The sequence below is a fragment of the Littorina saxatilis genome, linkage group LG7, assembly GCF_037325665.1.
Source record: "Littorina saxatilis isolate snail1 linkage group LG7, US_GU_Lsax_2.0, whole genome shotgun sequence".
In the NCBI taxonomy this organism is placed as follows: Eukaryota; Metazoa; Mollusca; class Gastropoda; order Littorinimorpha; family Littorinidae; genus Littorina; species Littorina saxatilis.
The window spans coordinates 26233149-26251667 of NC_090251.1; the positions used below are offsets into that span (position 1 = coordinate 26233149).

Genomic DNA, 18519 nt, shown 5'->3' on the forward strand with positions numbered 1-18519 from the left:
CATGAAAGCACTTTGGACAAAAACTGACATTTCCAACACAGCAGTAAATAAATATGTACAATATTGTACTGTGTCCAGTACCAACAACATCAATCATAAATAATCCGCAGTGATGTCATTCTATGGTAATTTAAAGATACCTTCCTTCCTGGCTTCACCCTTATGCAATGCATCACAAATCTAAAAACAGAGAAGACCTAACGTTCCTTCTTCTTCTTAAGTGTTCCAGAATTTTTTCTGGTTACGTGTGAGCTCGTTTGCTCATTTGGGTTCCCCACACTATACTCTGAGAGCATAGTCAGCTTCACTCCACTTTCGTTGGGTAGGCATGCTGGGTATTTTCATGTTTTCATAACCCACCGAACTCTGACATGGATTACAGGATCTTTTCCGTGCGCACTTAGTCTTGTGCTTGCGTGTACACACGAAGGGGGTTAAGTCACTAGCAGGTCTGCACATAAGTTGACCTGGGAGATCGGAAAAATCTCCGCTCTTAACCCACCATGCGGCAGCGACTGGGATTCGAACTCACGACCTTCCGATTAGGAGTCCGACGTCTTACCACCCCGCCACTGCGCCCGTCTCTAACGTTCCAAAATCCAAAATAAACCACACACAAACGGGAAAGGTTACTCATTGGAACGTTAGATTGTTTCGTTTAGTCAAAAACTACACGTTCTAGTAACTAATCTTTCTTGCACTACGATGTCCTCAAGGCTTTCACATGGAACAAGAGCATCCTTCCACTTGTGCATAATTATATGTCAAGAGTGCAGCCTGCCATGTCTGTTTCCTGTGCAGTCGGTTTGTGTGCGTGTGCTTTTTTTGCGAGAGAAACTTTGCACGTGTCCGTTTCAACAAAGAAACCCCGCTCTGAACAGAAAGCAGTCGGCCTGTAGGATGCTCTTGTCCTATGTAAAATCCTGTTGATGAAATTATGAAAAAGATGGTTTAGACCGACGGAAAGAGGGTATCTTTAACCCATATTCAAGGCAGGTCCATATTTTCACGATAAAACCAATTTTAAGGTGTGTTAAAGCTCTTTGTGGCTAGTGTTTATGTCAAGTCATTACTGGGCAACAGTAGGCAACGAAGCTTCATAATGCAAATTCATTCACTGCGCTCAACCTACGCTGAGCACTGCTGTCTTTGGTTAATACCTCTCTCTCTCTCTCTCTCTCTCTCTCTCTCTCTCTCTCTCTCTCTCTCTCTCTCTCTCTCTCTGTCTGTCTGTCTGTCTCTCTCTCTCTCTCTCTCTCTCTCTCTGTATCTCTCTCTCTCTGTGTATCTCTCTCTCTCTCTCTCTGTCTCTCTCCGAGTCTCCGAGTCTCTCCACATACACGCTCACAACCAAACACCCACACGCACGCATGCACCAAAACTAATGCATCCAATGACACGCGCACACACACGCATACATACACACTCGCGCGCGCACTCAAACACACATAAGCAGTATTTACAATGAAATATTACATTTTGCAAACTAGCTTCTAAAACCAAGACAATAGATAGCAAAGTAAACTCCGGGGAAGCAAGATAGTTATGAGAATCCGTCTAATATTCCACCAAAACTCGTTTTTCTACCAAATCAAGGTATGTATACTGAACATCATGAAACAAATGAACATTAAAAAACCAAGCTAACAAACACACAACAACAACAAACAACGGTTTTTTTTCTAATTGAAGTAAACAACAACAAAGGCGTGGAAGAAAAACAAACATTTGCAAGATGTAAGGTTCGAGGGGCGGGAGTAGGGTGTTGGGCCCGTTGGTGGGAGCAAGGTGTTTGGGGAGGGGGGGGGGTGCGGGTAGAGGGGGGTGCGGGTAGAGGGGGGGGGGGCTGGTAGAGGGGGGGGGGGGGGGCAGGGGGTTGAAAAGATTGTGAAAAACTGTCATTTCCTATTTCAGTACATGTACCACACAAAATCAGGTTTTTAAGGACAGAGTCTTAAATTAACAGTACATTTACAGCTGATAGGTAATGCCTGAATCCAAGAAAGCAGGGTCTTAATTTTTGTTTTAAAGCGAAGTCTCAAAAGAAAGTCTTAATAGGAGCAGGAGGGTCAACTTGAGCAAGCAATAACGAACCAAACAAGAATGTACAGCTTAATTGCGCAATTCCTTTCCGCAGATCAGAATTACCAACACAGCTACATATCATTTCACGGGGACTGCAAAGCCGAACTCTCAACGTAAATAGACAGATAGCGTCCATCAAACAAAATGAATCCGAAATAACACAACTTGCAATACATATTTCAATGTAAATAACAACAACACAGTATTAAAAACACAATATGTAGCGAATGACACTAAAATAAAAATTGTTGGTGAAAATGTTTGTATCTCAAAAATGTTTTGTTTTTGTTAATGGAAAAAGAGAATGTTTATCATAACGATTCAACCTTATTTTATATTTAACGTAGCTGGATGAGTCTAATTTGATACACGGTGGATCGACCCGCATAGTTTCGAATTCGACCCCTTGACCTCTACTGTGATTGATTATGCATGTAAGCTGCACATCCATTTTAAATATATTCCGAATTCGCCTCACCCTATCCGACGTGAAAATGTTTGTACAAACCCAAACAAACAATTGTTTACAATGCGCATCGATCGTTGCAGCGATGACCATCAGTAATTTCACAGATAAACACTGAGACAATTAAATGTGCAACTTCAAACACACTCGTCCGCTAACTTAATTCACACATACTGTGATTTTGCACTAGACAAAATAACATAAAAATACATAAATTTGCATACATTTCACGAATTTGCATAACTTTCATAAATTTGCATAAATGAATATATTATGAATAATAATGCGAGCAGCCACATAAACTGCAACAATGCATGTACACTATTTAAAAAGGCCCCTACCCCCATATCTTCGCCAAAAAGGAATTATGCCTTTTGACAGCTACACAGTCACATCATCCAAATGCTGTGTAAACTGAAGCAGGTCGTGATGATCCACAACTTCTCGGGGACTTTTGGATGGTGTAATAATCGTTCACACATGAACATGGGCATACCCCCTTTCCCGTATAAACTATTTAAGCAAGCCAAAGCTTACTCATCTCTGCCCAAGATTTTACATGGGACAAGCATACCCTACCACTTGGGCACATATTGACATCAACAATCCTCCTGCTTCCAATGAAGAGTGGGCATTTTTGATTTGTGTTGTTCTGTGTTGATTGAAATTCGAAGGTTGACATGGATGTCAGGTGTAAATGTTCAGTTTTTGAAAATATTCAAGGTCTGCATGAAAAAGAGCAAGGCTGTAGTTCATTGTATTGTTTGTTTGTTTGTTTGTTTGTATTTTGGGTGTTTGTGTGTTTGCTTGCAAATAGAAGGATATTCTTATATCCCACGTGAAATCCTGAGTGGATCTATGCTGATTTACTGGATGGTTTGCACGGGAAGGAAGGGATCTTAATACGATAAACAACCACTTGAACTTACATTGTAAACTGTCAACACAAAACTGTTAGGTCTACCCTGCATATACTCCGGTTTCTTTTGTGTCATGCGCATTTGGTGAAAATGGTTCTCTCGTCTCATCAAGTTAATGTTCAAATGAATACATTCAGCATGTCTCTTGCACTCATCTCAGATCCCATCTCTTGATAAATTGCATTCTTCAACAAGTTATAGTTACGCAGAATGTTTCAACATGATTTCACAGCTGCAGTGTTAGTTTGATTCAATGAACAATGATAGTGGTAAGAACAAAACAACACAAATATACATACACAAAAGGGCAAAATCAACAGATCAAAGAAATAAGCAAGGGCACATTTTTTGGGAAAATTGCTTAACTTCAGAGAACGAACTTTTAAGGTACTCAGACAAATTATTTAAAGTAACTTTAATATGTCGGTATTGGTACGTCCACGTGACCCTTATACTGAACGAAATCTTCAAACAAAAAAGCATGCCAAGTAGCAAAGGCAAGTGTCTTTTATGGCATAGAATGCTCGAGTAAAAACGTACAGGTGATATTTTTTGTAAAGCCTTTTTTTTAAGAAAAAATTCAAAAGAAACGTTCAGAAAAGTTCTATGTTTGTGAAAAATAAAATCCTTTGATGCTGTTATCTTTTCATCTTTAAAACAGACTTTTCCTGTTGGGGAGTTTTCATTTTCCGTTGTCAATCTTGTGACTTTTAAGCCTCTCTTTTTCCCCTGGTATCATTTTTTCTCCTCCAACCACGCATTCCTGTTTAGGATGTAACAGTATGAATGGAATACATCTATACTGTGGCATGACTTAACTTTGTGCGAGACCGTTTTCTCTACAGACAACATTTTCTTGTGAACCTGTCATGGCCTCTTTGGGAGGGACATCATCAGACGTCTCGCTCCCAAGAACCTCACTGCTTCCTCCGTTCGCCATCTTTTTCTCAAGATTCTCGATGACGTCAGTCGACAAGGACGTCTGGCTGTCACCGGAAGTAGATGCCTGCTTTTCCGGTTCCGGTGGCCGGATTTTGCTCTCTTCTTCTTCGACTTCCGGTAGCGCCGCGTGGGGTCGGGTAGGAGGGAGAAGTCTGTCGTGCACGGTCGGTTCGCCCCCTTCCTCGTCTGTTGTCTCGTCCATGTAGCGAATCTTGTCGATACCGTTCACGTGGGGGTCTGAAACAACCAAACCCGCTTGGATGCATTACTTTTGGATTGACATCTTTAAAAAGAAGTTGGAGATTGAAAAAGTAATGTTGTGAAAGTCTTCCGAGTGAGAGAGAACAACAGCAAGAACGACAACAGCGACGACGACAATGACGAAAAAAGAGGAGGATAATCCTATACATATTTAACTGAAATATTTGTCGAAAATTTGGAGGAGAGGGGTGGGGGGTGGTGGTGTCTGGTACGAATAACTGAGACTACCTCCTCAGCAGCTGATTCAAGTTAAGATGCTAATTTTAGCTCATGGGTTGTTTGAAGTGTACGTCAGAGGCAAACACGTTCAACATTATGTTGCACGATCAAAATGGTGTGCACATTATAACGAAGACAGAACAAACACACACACAAAACGTATCCCTGTCAACACCTGGAATTTACAATTAAAAAACAATCCGAACAGGAGAGAATAAGACAACGCACCTTACAAAGCGTGACAGAAATTACCACAGTAAGGTGCAATTGTGACGAAGTCAGAACTCACAAACACACACACACATGATCCCTGTAAACACCTGGAATTGACAATTTCAACAAAATCAGAACAGGAGAGAGTAAGACAACACGCGTTACGAAGCGCGAAGAAATGACCACAGTAAGGCCGTAATTGTAACAAAGTCAGAACTCACACTCACACACACAAAACGTATCCCTGTAAACATTTGTAATAAACAGTTATTTTTGTGTGTAGAAAAGGATATAACAAGACAACACACGTCACAAAGTGTCAAGAAATGACCACAGTAAGGCCCAAGCACTCACCGTGGACGTCTTCTTTCGGGGGAGGCTTGCGTTTCTTGTTGACCACAGCGTACGTGTCGCCGCTAGGGGCGGTGAAGGTGTTGAAAGTGGCGGGGCTGCTGGCTACAGGGGTGTATCCTCCCTCCTTCACCTTCCTGTAGCTACCGTTGTTGCTGGATACATTACCAACCTCATCCACCTGACCACAGAAAAACATGTTGTAAAAATGTATACTTCAGCTAGCTTCAAGCTTGTCATGGCAAGCTTATCTTATTCTCTCAAAAGCACGAACCTTCTGGTCACAAACAGGACCTGGTGTTTTTTTTAAATCTAAATGCATGATGCAGACATAAAAAAAAATCGATGCAATTAAAATTGTACTTGTTTTTATAAAGACGGTAAAATCTTAAGTCTTGAGTCTTAAATGTTCGCTGGTATATACAAACATTGTGTGTTATCCACTGAATACATGCACAAAATCTAGTTTCGTGCAAGTTATACCTCACTGAGGAACCACTTCGAAACTCTATAAACATGATATTGCAGTTCCGGTGGACTTATTCTGATAATGGCCATCTTCTTTGACAAATGAAAGTTGAAGTTATTCACAAACATCAGACACTTGGTTATCAAAAGAATAAAAAGTAAAATTAAAAAAATAACTTGATGCAACAGACGAGCCAATCAAAACAAAACAAAAAACACAACAACAAAACGAAACGAAGAACAGTAGCATTAATAAGAACAGTACACAGCCCACCAAAACAACAACAACAACAACAACAATTACCAACATTTACGTTAACGGCAATCACGTGTTGGTTACCTCATCATAAATGCCACTGCCCCCATGCAAGGGACGGAACTCTATGGCCACCTCGTCCTTGCCGTCCATTGGTCCGTTACCATGTTCAACTTTCTGACAACGACACACAACATGCACGTGCACATCAAGACATTCAGCACAACAAGTCAAAACAGCAAACAGCTTCTTATGTCTCACACGACAGTTTCGTTTTACGTACTATTATGCAATTTCAGTGAAGTCATTGAGTTTATTATGTTATGAAAAGTTGGTTTGCTTACTCCCCAGATAAAGCAAATGCTGATATACGACGTTATATAACCTATAACCCCCCCCCCCCTTCCCCATCCCACACCCGCCCAACTCTAACAACATTATGTCTGGTAGTAAGCATGCCAGAGTGAATCAACATGTTTTCTGCGGAAAAATGTCAAATGAATCGAACAATGCGACCATGCACACCCGATTAAGATCCGTCATTTCACATCTTGCATCTCCGCTTTTTGTCCGTCGTAGATATCAATACTATCGATTCACACACACCCACTCGCCCATCCCTTCTCTTCTCTACCCAATACAAAAGTATAAGCCAGAAATACAGAAAGGAAACAGAAATAAGAAGGAGAAAAGGAAGAACAAGAAGGGCAAAGCCCATACGACTCACATGCTTTACACATTTTTCCTGCCAAAATACATGTGACCTTGACCCAAGGTCAAGGTCATCCAAGGTCATGCAACACAAAGCTGTTAATTCAAGACATAGGAAGTACAATGGTGCTTATTGGCTCTTTCTACCATGAGATATGGTCACTTTTAGTGGTTCACTACCTTATTTTGGTCACATTTCATAAGGGTCAAAGTGACCTTGACCTTGATCATATGTGACCAAATGTGTCTCATGATGAAAGCATAACATGTGCCCCACATAATTTTTAAGTTTGAAACAGTTATCTTCCATAGTTCAGGGTCAAGGTCACTTCAAAATATGTATACAATCCAACTTTGAAGAGCTCCTGTGACCTTGACCTTGAAGCAAGGTAAACCAAACTGGTATCAAAAGATGGGGCTTACTTTGCCCTATATATCATATATAGGTGAGGTATTCAATCTCAAAAACTTCAGAGAAAATGGGAAAAATGTGAAAAATAGCTGTTTTTTAGGCAACATTTATGGCCCCTGCGACCTTGACCTTGAAGCAAGGTCAAGATGCTATGTATGTTTTTTGGGGCCTTGTCATCATACACCATCTTGCCAAATTTGGTACTGATAGACTGAATAGTGTCCAAGAAATATCCAACGTTAAAGTTTTCCGGACGTCCGGACGTCCGGACGGACGGACGGACGGACGACTCGGGTGAGTACATAGACTCACTTTTGCTTCGCATGTGAGTCAAAAAACCTCATACATAAACAAAAATAAAAATAAAAAAACAAAAAAACACGAACACAGAAAAGACAGGATGCTTCACCATAACAAAGACTTACACAATCAAATGAAATTGACACAAAAGCTTCTTTTTTTCTTGTTCCACATACATTCATAACAAGAAAGGTACTTACTTTCATGACCTTGAACTTTCTACGATTCTTGCAGTGTCGCGTCGTGAAGAAACCAATGGCGAACAAGGCCACGCCCCCTACAGCCACGCCCACAATCAGTGCTGTTCTCTTTTTGCTGTCCATGTCTTCTTCGGTGTCCTGGTTAATGAACACATGGATTACAGTTAAAGCATCATGATGGTGACATGTGCTGTTGGAAGTTAAAAGTTACCTTCCTTCTCCTGAAAGCTAACCCCCGTGCAAAAGAAAGTACCGTATAGGGGGCGAATAGGTATCAAATTGGTCTTGAATAAATTATCTGAATTAACTTCTAGTCGATACCTATTCGAAACCTCGCCAAAAATATGGTACCTTTTCAACGTCTGTTCAGAATTTTACATTGGGTACATAAGAGAATCTTTCCACCTGAACACATTTATACACAAATTCCACAGCATTGTCACTGTCGATGCAGAGTGGACAATTGTTGCTGAATTCATTTTACAGTTTGACACCAATGTCAATATGCAAAAATAATCAGCAAAACATATACACTGCACCGGACACATCCAGGCTGCTGATTTGTGGTCAGTTTTCAAATGGAAAAATGCTTTGATTGTCTGTACAATCCTGGACAGATCTGTGGTGTATGACACGGGAAGGAATGTATCTTTAATCTGCAATACCCTCCTTCACTCACATGAGTCTTCTCCAGCCCCCACCAACCCCCCTTTTTATTCCCAACATTAAGGTGAAGCTTAGCTCAGTCTTGCAACATTTCCACCGATAAAATCGTTCACTGCGTTCCCGCAGGAACTGCAAACTCAAACGTAATGGTCAGATGCATTTTCCCCGAATATTGAGTAAAACTGTGTAAGATGTGAAGAGAACAATACAATGAATCAACTGTAGACACCCACACACGTGTATGACAAAGAAGGAGCATATAATGAGACAAAACATGTTTGCACCGATCTAGAAAGAGAGAGAGAGAGAGAGAGAGAGAGAGAAAGAGAGAGAGAGAGAGAGGAAGAGAGAGAGAGAAAGAGAGAGAGAGAGAGAGGAAGAGAGAGAAGAGAGAAGAGAGAGAGGAAGAGAGAGAGGAAGATCAGAGAGAGAGAGAAAGAGAAAGGAGAGAGGAAGAGAGAGAAGAGAGAGAGAGAGAGAGGAAGATAGAGAAAGAAGAGAGGGAGAGAAGAGAGGGGAGAGAGACAGAGACAGAGACCTACCCCTTGGTGAGATGATTCAATTTCTAAATGTTCATGTGTTTCATTCGTCTCTTCGACCTCCGCGTCCTCGTTGTCTTTCTCTCCGATCAGAACCATCTGCCCTTCCCCGTGTCTTGTGCCATCTTGAAAAAAAAATACAGAAATCTTTAAATGCTATATTTGATCATTAGAAGAAATAAAACATGCAAATGTCAACACTGAAACTACAGCGCCCATCATTCTGGACCTCTGTTATGAACACCATCTGAGATCAGCCCATTTGTTTAATGGATTCACATGGACTAATAAACCTGGCAGCGGCTTCCTGTGCAGAGTATGAATTATCTTTCCTGATAGATGTCACTTGCAAAATTAATTCTGAAAGAGAAGGAAAGCTACCAGGCTGACGATTTCTGTTATGCAGAGAACAAGTGGAAAGATCCTTCACAAATCTGCGGTAATTATACATGATTGTTTACATGGTAAGGGAGGTGTCTTCAAGCGTCAACAGAAACACACTTACCTCCGGGATGACCAGGGGTTTTCCTAGTTGTTTCCACCACCCCCACGCCAATCACCACGTCAACTCCGCCCTCTTTCTCTTCTGGCCCCGCCCCTCCTGTCACGTTGTACTCAGGCTCCTCCCCCTTGTCCCCGCCCACGACGATGCCAGGGACTTCGCCAGATCCAATGTCCACGACCTGCTCCTCAGGTGCTAGTGTTGATTCGACCTCTTCCAATGTTGGGATTCTCTGCGTTGTGGAAGGCGTTTGGGACGATTCGCCAACTGGTACCACGATGTCAATGCTATCATCGTCGTCATCGGTTGTCGCTGGTTCTGGCGATGTTGGTGGTGGAAAGGGTGTGGATGTTTGAGCAGTATCGTCATCATCCTTGTCTTCGTCTGGTACAGAGCCAACTGGTATGACAACATCAGACTCTGTGTCATTCTTTGCTGCCTCTGGCGACGAACTTGTAGTTGGTTTCTCTTCATCTTCTTTAACATCATCATCGTCCGAAGGTGGCAGCACGATAGGTACAAGGGTATCGTCGTCTGTTTGGTTACTTGACGTTTCTGTGGACAGGACGGTTGTATTTTTGTTACTGTCAAGATCGTCGTTTTTGTCGTCGTCTAAAGGTGGCAGCACGACGGGTACGCGGGTATCGTCGTCTGTTTCGTTGCTGGACGTTTCTGTGGGCAGGACGGTTGTATTTTTATCATCGTCATGATCGTCGTCTTCGTCTTCGTCGTCGTGAGAAGGTGGAAGAACAATGGGTACATGTGTGTCGTCGTCTGTTTCGTTGCTGGACGTTTCTGTGAGCCGGACGGTCGTATTTTTATCATCGGCATGATCGTCGTCTTCGTCGTCGTGTGAAGGAGGAAGAACAATAGGTACATGTGTGTCGTCGTCTGTTTCATTGCTAGACATTTCTGTGGGCAGGACGGTTGTATTTTTATCATCGTCATGATCGTCGTCTTCGTCTTCGTGAGAAGGTGGAAGAACAATGGGTACATGTGTGTCGTCGTCTGTTTCGTTGCTGGACGTTTCTGTGGGCAGGACGGTTGTATTTTTATCATCGTCATGATCGTCGTCTTCGTCGTCGTGTGAAGGTGGAATAACAATTGGTACATGTGTGTCGTCTGTTTCATTGCTGGTTGCTTCAGGTGTGTGAATAGTTGCATTTGAAGTGTCATCGTCATCTGTGTCAGCAACTGGCGTTGTACCTCCTGTTGTTTCATCGTCATCGTCATCGTCTTCTCCCAGTTCATGATCGGTAAGGACCTCCGTTTTGTCTTTTTCATCATCATCATCGACGACGGTTTCGTTGACTTGTGTCTCCCCAACTTCAAGGGCAGGAGCAGTTTCATTTTTGTCATCGTCCACATCTTGTACTTCCAGTACTGGGGATGTGTCAACGTTGTCGTCGTCGTCGTCGTCGTCTTCAGAGTCGTCGTCGTCGTCTACATCTCCATGCTTATCATCCTCATCATTCTCAGCTTCTTCAACATCCGTCGTGTTTTGTTCAACAGACACGCTCTGTAAAACCGCACCAGGAATGGACCCAAAGGCAACGATTTCTGAGGTCATAGTTTCAGCAGCTGCTGCTGGAGTAGCATCTTCTTCCGGAACTATGACTGGGACTGTACGGTCAGGGCTAATCGCTGAGGAAGTTTTGTTTTCATCGTCACCGTCGTCTTCATCAACACCACCTTCCTGTAAAGTGATAGGGACAGTAGGTTCGGGAGTTGGAGTTTTATCACCATCATCATCATCATCTTCATCGTCACCTTTTTTGTCCTCATCTGCTGGTTCAGGTGTGGTCGATGTTTCGTTTTGGTCTGGCTCTGCTTGTGCTTGTGTTACGACTGCTGGCAGAGGCGTTTCTGCAGTCTCCTCTACATCAACGACATCGACGTCGTCGACTTCATCCTCTGGTGTTTCATCGTCCTCTTCGTCACTTTTCTCGTCTGCTTCGGCATCGACTACGACAAGATTCTCTCCAGCTTCGGTTATTGTGTCAGTCTCCGGTGTTGGAGTAGTATCATCTTTCTCATCTTCTTTATCTTCGTCAGTGTCTTCAGCTTCAGCATCTCCGTCTTTGCTGTCCGCAGTTTCAGGCATTGGAGTGGCCTCTTTCTCTTCTTTATCATCGTCACTGTCATCTACCGGAACGACAGCAGCATTAAGATCGCCCTCGGCTTCTGGTGTGGGAGTAACATCGTTGTCTTCATCATCGTGGGGATCATCCACTTGGTCTGAGCCAGTTTCCTCGCCAAAGATGTAGTTGGTGTCTGGATTGGTCTGCTTCTCCGCCTGGCCAGCCGGTGTGGGTGTCTGTGCTACAGGGATAACTTTCTCTTCACCCTCTGTTAGCGGCGTCTCTCCCACAATGTCAAAACTGTCGCCCTGTACGTCACCACTTCCTTCCCCTCCTTCTACCGGAGTGATCGTCTCCAGAAGTGCGTCGACGTCATCGGATGACGTAGCTTCTAGTTTGACGTCATCGGTGACTACTTCTTCAGGGATCTCTTCCCCGTTCGTGTCCACTTCGCTTCCACCCTGGTTGACGTCATTGGGCGAAGGTTTGACGTCACTAGGCGGCTTGACGTCACCGGAGGTTGGTTTCACGTTGACCTCATCAGAAAGGGTGGTGTGGTCGTCACCCTGCATCATTTCGTACATGTCTGCTACGTCACTATCCACCACCCCGATGCAAGCTGAGTGATCTTTTCCGGTCGGGGAGGAACAGGAATCGCATACGGTATCGGAGGTACTGGTGCACGCTTGTACCTGAAACAACAGAGGAACTATTCATGTAAGGCATTGTGACTAGTGTTGGAAATCGAACATTGTCATAAGACACACTTTCTGAAAAGCTTTATATTCCGTACCTCCTGAAATAAATTTCCACAAACCCAGCTACAGGCACTGATCCTTTGTGCATTTAAAAGCTCATGATATCCAAATCACGAACTGCACAATGAATATGCATGGTGCTCATGTTTTCCTCTTGATAAAGATGTTAATATCTAATTTGTCGTGCAAATCAAATATCCAATATACTATGTTCTTCTGTGCACTGTCACATATATTCAAAGATGAAGCATTATGTGAACATACAACTTCCGCCTACCTCAAACATCTCATTCCCACACGGCACGCATGGCTGACACTTCTTATCCAGGTTGGGAAGGGAGGTAAATGTGCCCTGGAGACAACTCTTGCAGACCGTGGCCACGCCATGGAAGCAGGGCTTGGTGGCGAAGGTCCCTGGCTGACACTTTATGCAGTCAGGTTCAGGTCCATCCGATCTCTTGGACAGCAGTCTGCCTCTGTGTGGTCGCACGGAATAACTTGACACCTGGACAAAAGATTAAGTAAGAAATGAATATAAGATTGTACATTTTAGAAGGAGCGTTTTGAGATACGAGCCAATGGCTAAATTGACCTGGAGATCGGTCTAATCTTACATCGGTCTACGTCGGTGTTGTAATTGTTTGAACAAGAAGAAAAAGGCAAACCCTAAGACCACAAACAAACGATATGTTTTTATTGACGTTAAAATGAAATTTGATATTGAAGTATTTTTGTTAATGTATATAACGTAGGTTCCGCAATAGACAAAACTTGTGTTAAAACTGCCGTACAACTATAGGCAGCTTCAAGCAATACCAATGCAGTATCAGCTTTCAATTTTGGAATGTCTCAATACAACTGACTGTATCAGTGCGATAACATAACATCCCAATTCTTGAGAATATCTTCCCTGTTCGTGTGAACACGATCTTATTGGCCTTTAAAATGGAATGAGAGTATCCTTCCACTTGGTCACGTGCCCAAATCCTACAGTCTGAATGTTCCCTGTGCAGAGAGATTTGTTGTGGTAAATTATTCGGAAAATTGACGTCACGAAATTAATTCAGTAAAAATTAAAAAAATATATAAATCGCAAAAAAAAGTATTTTTCTGAATCCTACTCTAGTCTGAACAAGAAGCATTTAGGCTGTACATTGTTAGTTCAAGTCTAGATGGAAACATGCTCTTATCCAGTGCCTAAGCCTTCACGATCACATATCTGTTGTGGTTTACACGAACGTTTTACAGGAAGGAGTGTATCTTTAAAGGCACAGTGCGCCTCCCGTATAACCATCACAGATACTGTCAGGCTTTTACACACAGTACAAACACCCTTCCATTTGAACGCTCACCAAACGGGAACATCCTAGGTGCCCTACGTAAAGAGCGAGCAATTTTTTAAAGAATCAATTTTGCGGATTTGCTCAGAGACAATCTGACCGTGGTGCGTTTTGGCGCTGGACCTAACTTTTAAAATCTAAATAATAAATTGACAGCTTGTTACACAAACATTCTTAGATCATAAAAGAATTCTTTTTTCATCAAGACAAGATCAGTACAATTCGAAGTTTTGAAAGTTTGAAAAAAGAAAAGCCCGGAAGCAGGGTCACGCAAGGTCGTGTTTCTCGTAGCAGGTTTATGCCTATCGCCAGTTCCTCTCAACAGTCAAAAGCCATCGCTAGAGTTCTTGTGAACCACAGCCGTTTGTTTCGTGCATAGTCAGATGTACATAATAACGTGCTATTGCAGATAAGCTCACATCAAGTCGCATTTAAATTACTAACTGACGACTTCATTGTGAAAAAGGGAAACTGGATCACACGGGCTCACGATGGCTCAGGGGTAAAATAAACCACGCAAAAGTAAATTCTTTGAATTAGACACCTAGCGAGAGTGGAAAAAGTCGGCAGAGGCTAGGAGAAGGCGTGGTACGAGTACCACGGCCAGCAGTAAAAAGAAAATATTTGTTTAGCGAGACCACCGCCCCAGAAAACAGCCGAAGAGACTGTGTGGCGGAGAAAGATTGTCTTTTATGGGGATTTGGAATGAAAACTTGAAACAAGCTCCCCTCTGTCAAATGCTGACCATTGTCTGGCAATTGCTTGAATTTATAGTGCGGTAGAGGTAAGGTATTATGTTGGAATGTGTGACTTTGAATCCCTTTACGCAATTACGGGTTTCAAAAACATGATGCCAACTGTAAATCCTCTATCACTCAACCACACTCTATCCCGTCTCTTTTTCGCGTTTTTCTCTGGGCACGGAGATATAGAAAAACGATGTCAAGAGTAATACAGAAAGACAGAAAGAAAAAAAGAACGAACGAAAGAACGAAACAAAGAAAGAAAGAAGAAGAAAAGCACAAAGAAATTAGCATATAAACGAAACGCACAGACAAACTTGAAACTCGGCGGAAAGACGAAGAACAGCCCGGATAAATAGACAGACAGACAGACAGACAGATAGACAGATAGATAGATATATAGATAGACATCCCCACACATCTCTCCCGTTCTCGCCGTGAACGAAAAATTCTCCTTCCAAGCCCCTCGCCGTGAACAAAAAATTATCCTTCCAAGCCCCACAACAAATTTGATCTCACTTCTAACCCTCTTCACTTTCTCTCTGTGTCTCTCCCTCTCTGTGTCTCTTTCTGTCTCTCTCAGTCTCTTTCTCTCTCACTCACTCACTCCCTTCCTCCCTCTCTCTCTCTCTCTCTCTCGCTCTCTCTCTCTCCCTCTCTCTCCCACCCTCTCTCTCTCTCCCACCCCTCCCATTCTATTTGTCCTGCACCGTTGATACCCACCCTCCCAGTGGCAGACGGAGAGCATCTGGCGAGTCAGGGGAGAGAAGCGAGTCGCCAGTGTAATGGAAACTAGGCGTCAAGCGCTACTTCAAATCTACCCTGTATCTGCTGACATCACGCTCTGATTATCCCACACCTCGAGTGTAGCATCGCTTTTTTCTCTCATAGATTTTTCTTTCCTTTAATTAAATCAAAGTACTGGTTGACCGCGTTCGACTCGAGTCTTCAAAATAATTTCTTTCTGTTAGTTACCATGCGAATCAGTTTGTGTACAGCTTAAAACAAAACATAAGTAACAAAACAAGGCAGCAACACTATAAAAACAAACACGTTCCCTCCCCCCTCCAACTCTGGACAATATCCTCCTCCAAAACACACACACACACACACACACACACACACACACACACACACACACACACACACACACACACACACACACACACACACACACAGCAAAAACTTCCACGAAAAGTAAACACAAAAACAAACAAACAAACAAAAGAGTGAACGACTTGACCCTCCACAAAGTCAGCCACAGAACAAGTCATCGGGTCAGCTGTAAGGCCACAAAAGGTTAGACCCATTACACAATTGTTGTCCCGAACGACAGCGAGGTGAACACCTGAAAGGTCTACGTGATGCACTGCACCATTCCACACCTATATCAACTCTCCAAACATGTTTTAATGCACCCATTTTCGTACCCCAACTTAAACATTCATTCCCATGTCATTTCCTTTAAACATTTGTTTGTTTGTTTGCTTAACGCCCAGCCGACCACGAAGGGCCATATCAGGGCGGTGCTGCTTTGACATAACGTGCGCCACACACAAGACAGAAGTCGCAGCACAGGCTTCATGTCTCACCCAGTCACATTATTCTGACACCGGACCAACCAGTCCTAGCACTAACCCCATAATGCCAGACGCAAGGCGGAGCAGCCACTAGATTGCCAATTTTAAAGTCTTAGGTATGACCCAGCCGGGGTTCGAACCCACGACCTCCCGATCACGGGGCGGACGCCTTACCACTGGGCCAACCGTGCCGGTCCTCCTTTAAACATGCTATGCCATTGAAGGCCCTCCACTTGGCTATCTGGCACACTTTTCGGATGAAAGATTTCTGTTATAGGTGTCACGTGACCGTCGCCGAAATAAGGGTAGCCCCAAAATTGAATTGACAAAAACGTCAGGTACCAATTAAATGATCTACCAAAACTCAGAATAGGCGCATTTTGGCAACTTTGATATAAGAGCTAGGATGAAGCCAAATCAATGATCTATCCAGAACAGGTAGTTTTCTTTGCTATCTTGTTCCAGCGTCGCGGACGACGCTGGTATCTGTGGTTGGGAAGAACGTGCCTGTGGAGAATTAGTCTCCAAGCCAAAGCGCGCGGACTCTCCAAGCCAAAACAATTTCAAAGCTGAAAAAAAATTTACAATTTACGCGAAACGATTAAACACAGCTTTCGGGTGTTTTTTTTTTAATCTAAGATGTACATAAATATACCACTCCGACCATAAGGAAAAGAAAAAAAGACACACACAAAAAAAAGACCGAGAGGAGCCGAGTCAATCCGAGACCAACCGAGAGGACGTGTTTCGCGCCGTTTCGACGTCGTTTGTTCAGATGCGGCCGGTTGGATCAGTTGCGGTCATACAGGGGCGCCTTGCACAAGAAAAGATCTTCAACAATCCCGATCATCATCATGGTACAATAATGTTTTGTGCGCCCCCATGTATGTGTTCTGTGCTAATAATGCACGGTTGTGAAATGTCCGTACACATTTTGTGGCACTATGTAATTGTTAGTGCATCCTCCTGCGGATGCTTCGTGCTAAAAATGCACTTCCATTAAAATATTGTACGCTCATGTCAGTAATATATTTTCAATTGTTTCTCTGTCAATTTCAAGTGTTTGTTTCCAATTACTTCAGTATCTCCCTGTTGCAATTCCAGGTGATTCATTATGCATGTGCCAATTTGAGGTGTTTAATTCTGATTCCTGTATTTACAGTGTAAAATTAAAACTATTGTTTTCAAACATTCCTATGACACCTGGTAATGGTTCTGTAGTTTTGTTTTTAATTTGTATTTTGTTTTTCTGCAATAAATATTTGAAATGGATCTGAGGCCGACTTACTACTTTTAGCACTCTTTTTCACCACATTCCCACGTACAGATATTGCAATATCAACTCTTCCTTTCTACCTGTTTCAAACAAGCGCTATTTTTTAATTAAAAAGTTTTTACTAAATGTCTTAACATAGAGGGGGGAATCGAGACGAGGGTCTTGGTGTATGTGCGTGTGTGTGTGTGTGTGTGTGTGTGTGTGTGTGTGTGTGTGTGTGTGTGTGTGTGTGTGTCTGTCTGTGTGTGTGTAGAACGATTCAGACTAAACTACTGGACCGATCTTTATGAAATTTGACATGAGACTTCCTGGGAATGATATTCCAGGACGGGTTTTTTTTGTTTTTTTTATAAACGTCTTTTATGACGTCATATCCGGCTTTTTTGTACAAGTTGAGGCTGCACTGTCACACCCTCATTTTTCAATCAAATTGATTGAAATTTTGGCCAAGCAATCTTCGACGAAGGCCGGACTTCCGTATTGCATTTCAGTTTGGTGGCTTAAAAATTAATTAATGACTTTGGTCATTAAAAATCTGAAAATTGTAAAAAAATAAATAAATTATAAAACGATCCAAATTTACGTTCATCTTATTCTTCATCCTTTTCTGATTCCAAAAACATATAAATATGTTATATTTGGATTAAAAACAAGCTCTGAAAATTAAAAATATAAAAATTATGATCAAAATTAAATTTCCGAAATCGTTTTAAAAACTATTTCATCTTATTCCTTGTCGGTTCCTGATTCCAAAAACATATAGATATGATATGTTTGGATTAAAAACATGCTCAGAAAGTTAAAACGAAGAGAGGTACAGTAAAGCGTGCTATGAAGCACAGCGCAACCGTTACCGCGCCAAACAGGCTCGTCACTTTCACTGCCTTTTGCACTAGCGGCGGACTACGTTCAGTTTCATTCTGTGAGTTCCACAGCTTGACTAAATGTAGTAATTTCGCCTTACGCGACTTGTTTTTTCTTGTGGCTGTTTGATCAATTCATAGCAAGCATTGACTGAAATAAACAATTTATATATCCAGCACAACATGCAATTCATTGACTTTTGACCCTAACCTTTTAACACTTCCCAAAATAAATCTTTGGTGGACATTGCATCGACGCTGTTCATTTTGAATGAACATTTTTCTTGTTTATCTCTTGTGTTATGTCATTTCTACTGATGCAGATGTGGAGCGCATGAGCAGCAGAAAACGCGAGGTTTTTGTGTCA

General features: G+C 42.4%; 2 protein-coding genes across 3 annotated transcripts in view; one reads left to right on the plus strand and one right to left on the minus strand.

Annotated features, from left to right (window-relative positions):
* LOC138971029 (uncharacterized) overlaps positions 1–18519 on the plus strand; it is a 417720-nt gene that overhangs the window by 163587 nt on the left and 235614 nt on the right. The gene's annotated exons all lie outside the window — the stretch shown is intronic.
* On the minus strand, positions 1852–12874 carry LOC138971026 (dentin sialophosphoprotein-like). Its single transcript, XM_070343627.1, has 7 exons — positions 12628–12874; positions 9515–12284; positions 9013–9134; positions 7805–7942; positions 6266–6358; positions 5461–5638; positions 1852–4650 (listed from the first exon to the last, which is right to left on the minus strand). Exons 1-7 carry the CDS (start codon positions 12634–12636, stop codon positions 4286–4288), a joined length of 3675 nt encoding a protein of 1224 aa, XP_070199728.1. The 5' UTR covers positions 12637–12874; the 3' UTR covers positions 1852–4285.

What these genes read in the sequence shown, in the direction of transcription:
- LOC138971026 (XM_070343627.1), bottom strand. An exon ending in GAAAGTTCAAGGTCATGAAA is followed by an intron (nt 6,359 to 7,804) that starts GTAAGTACCTTT and finishes TGTCGTTGTCAG; the next exon opens with AAAGTTGAACATGGTAACGG. An exon ending in GCAGTGGCATTTATGATGAG is followed by an intron (nt 5,639 to 6,265) that starts GTAACCAACACG and finishes TTCTGTGGTCAG; the next exon opens with GTGGATGAGGTTGGTAATGT.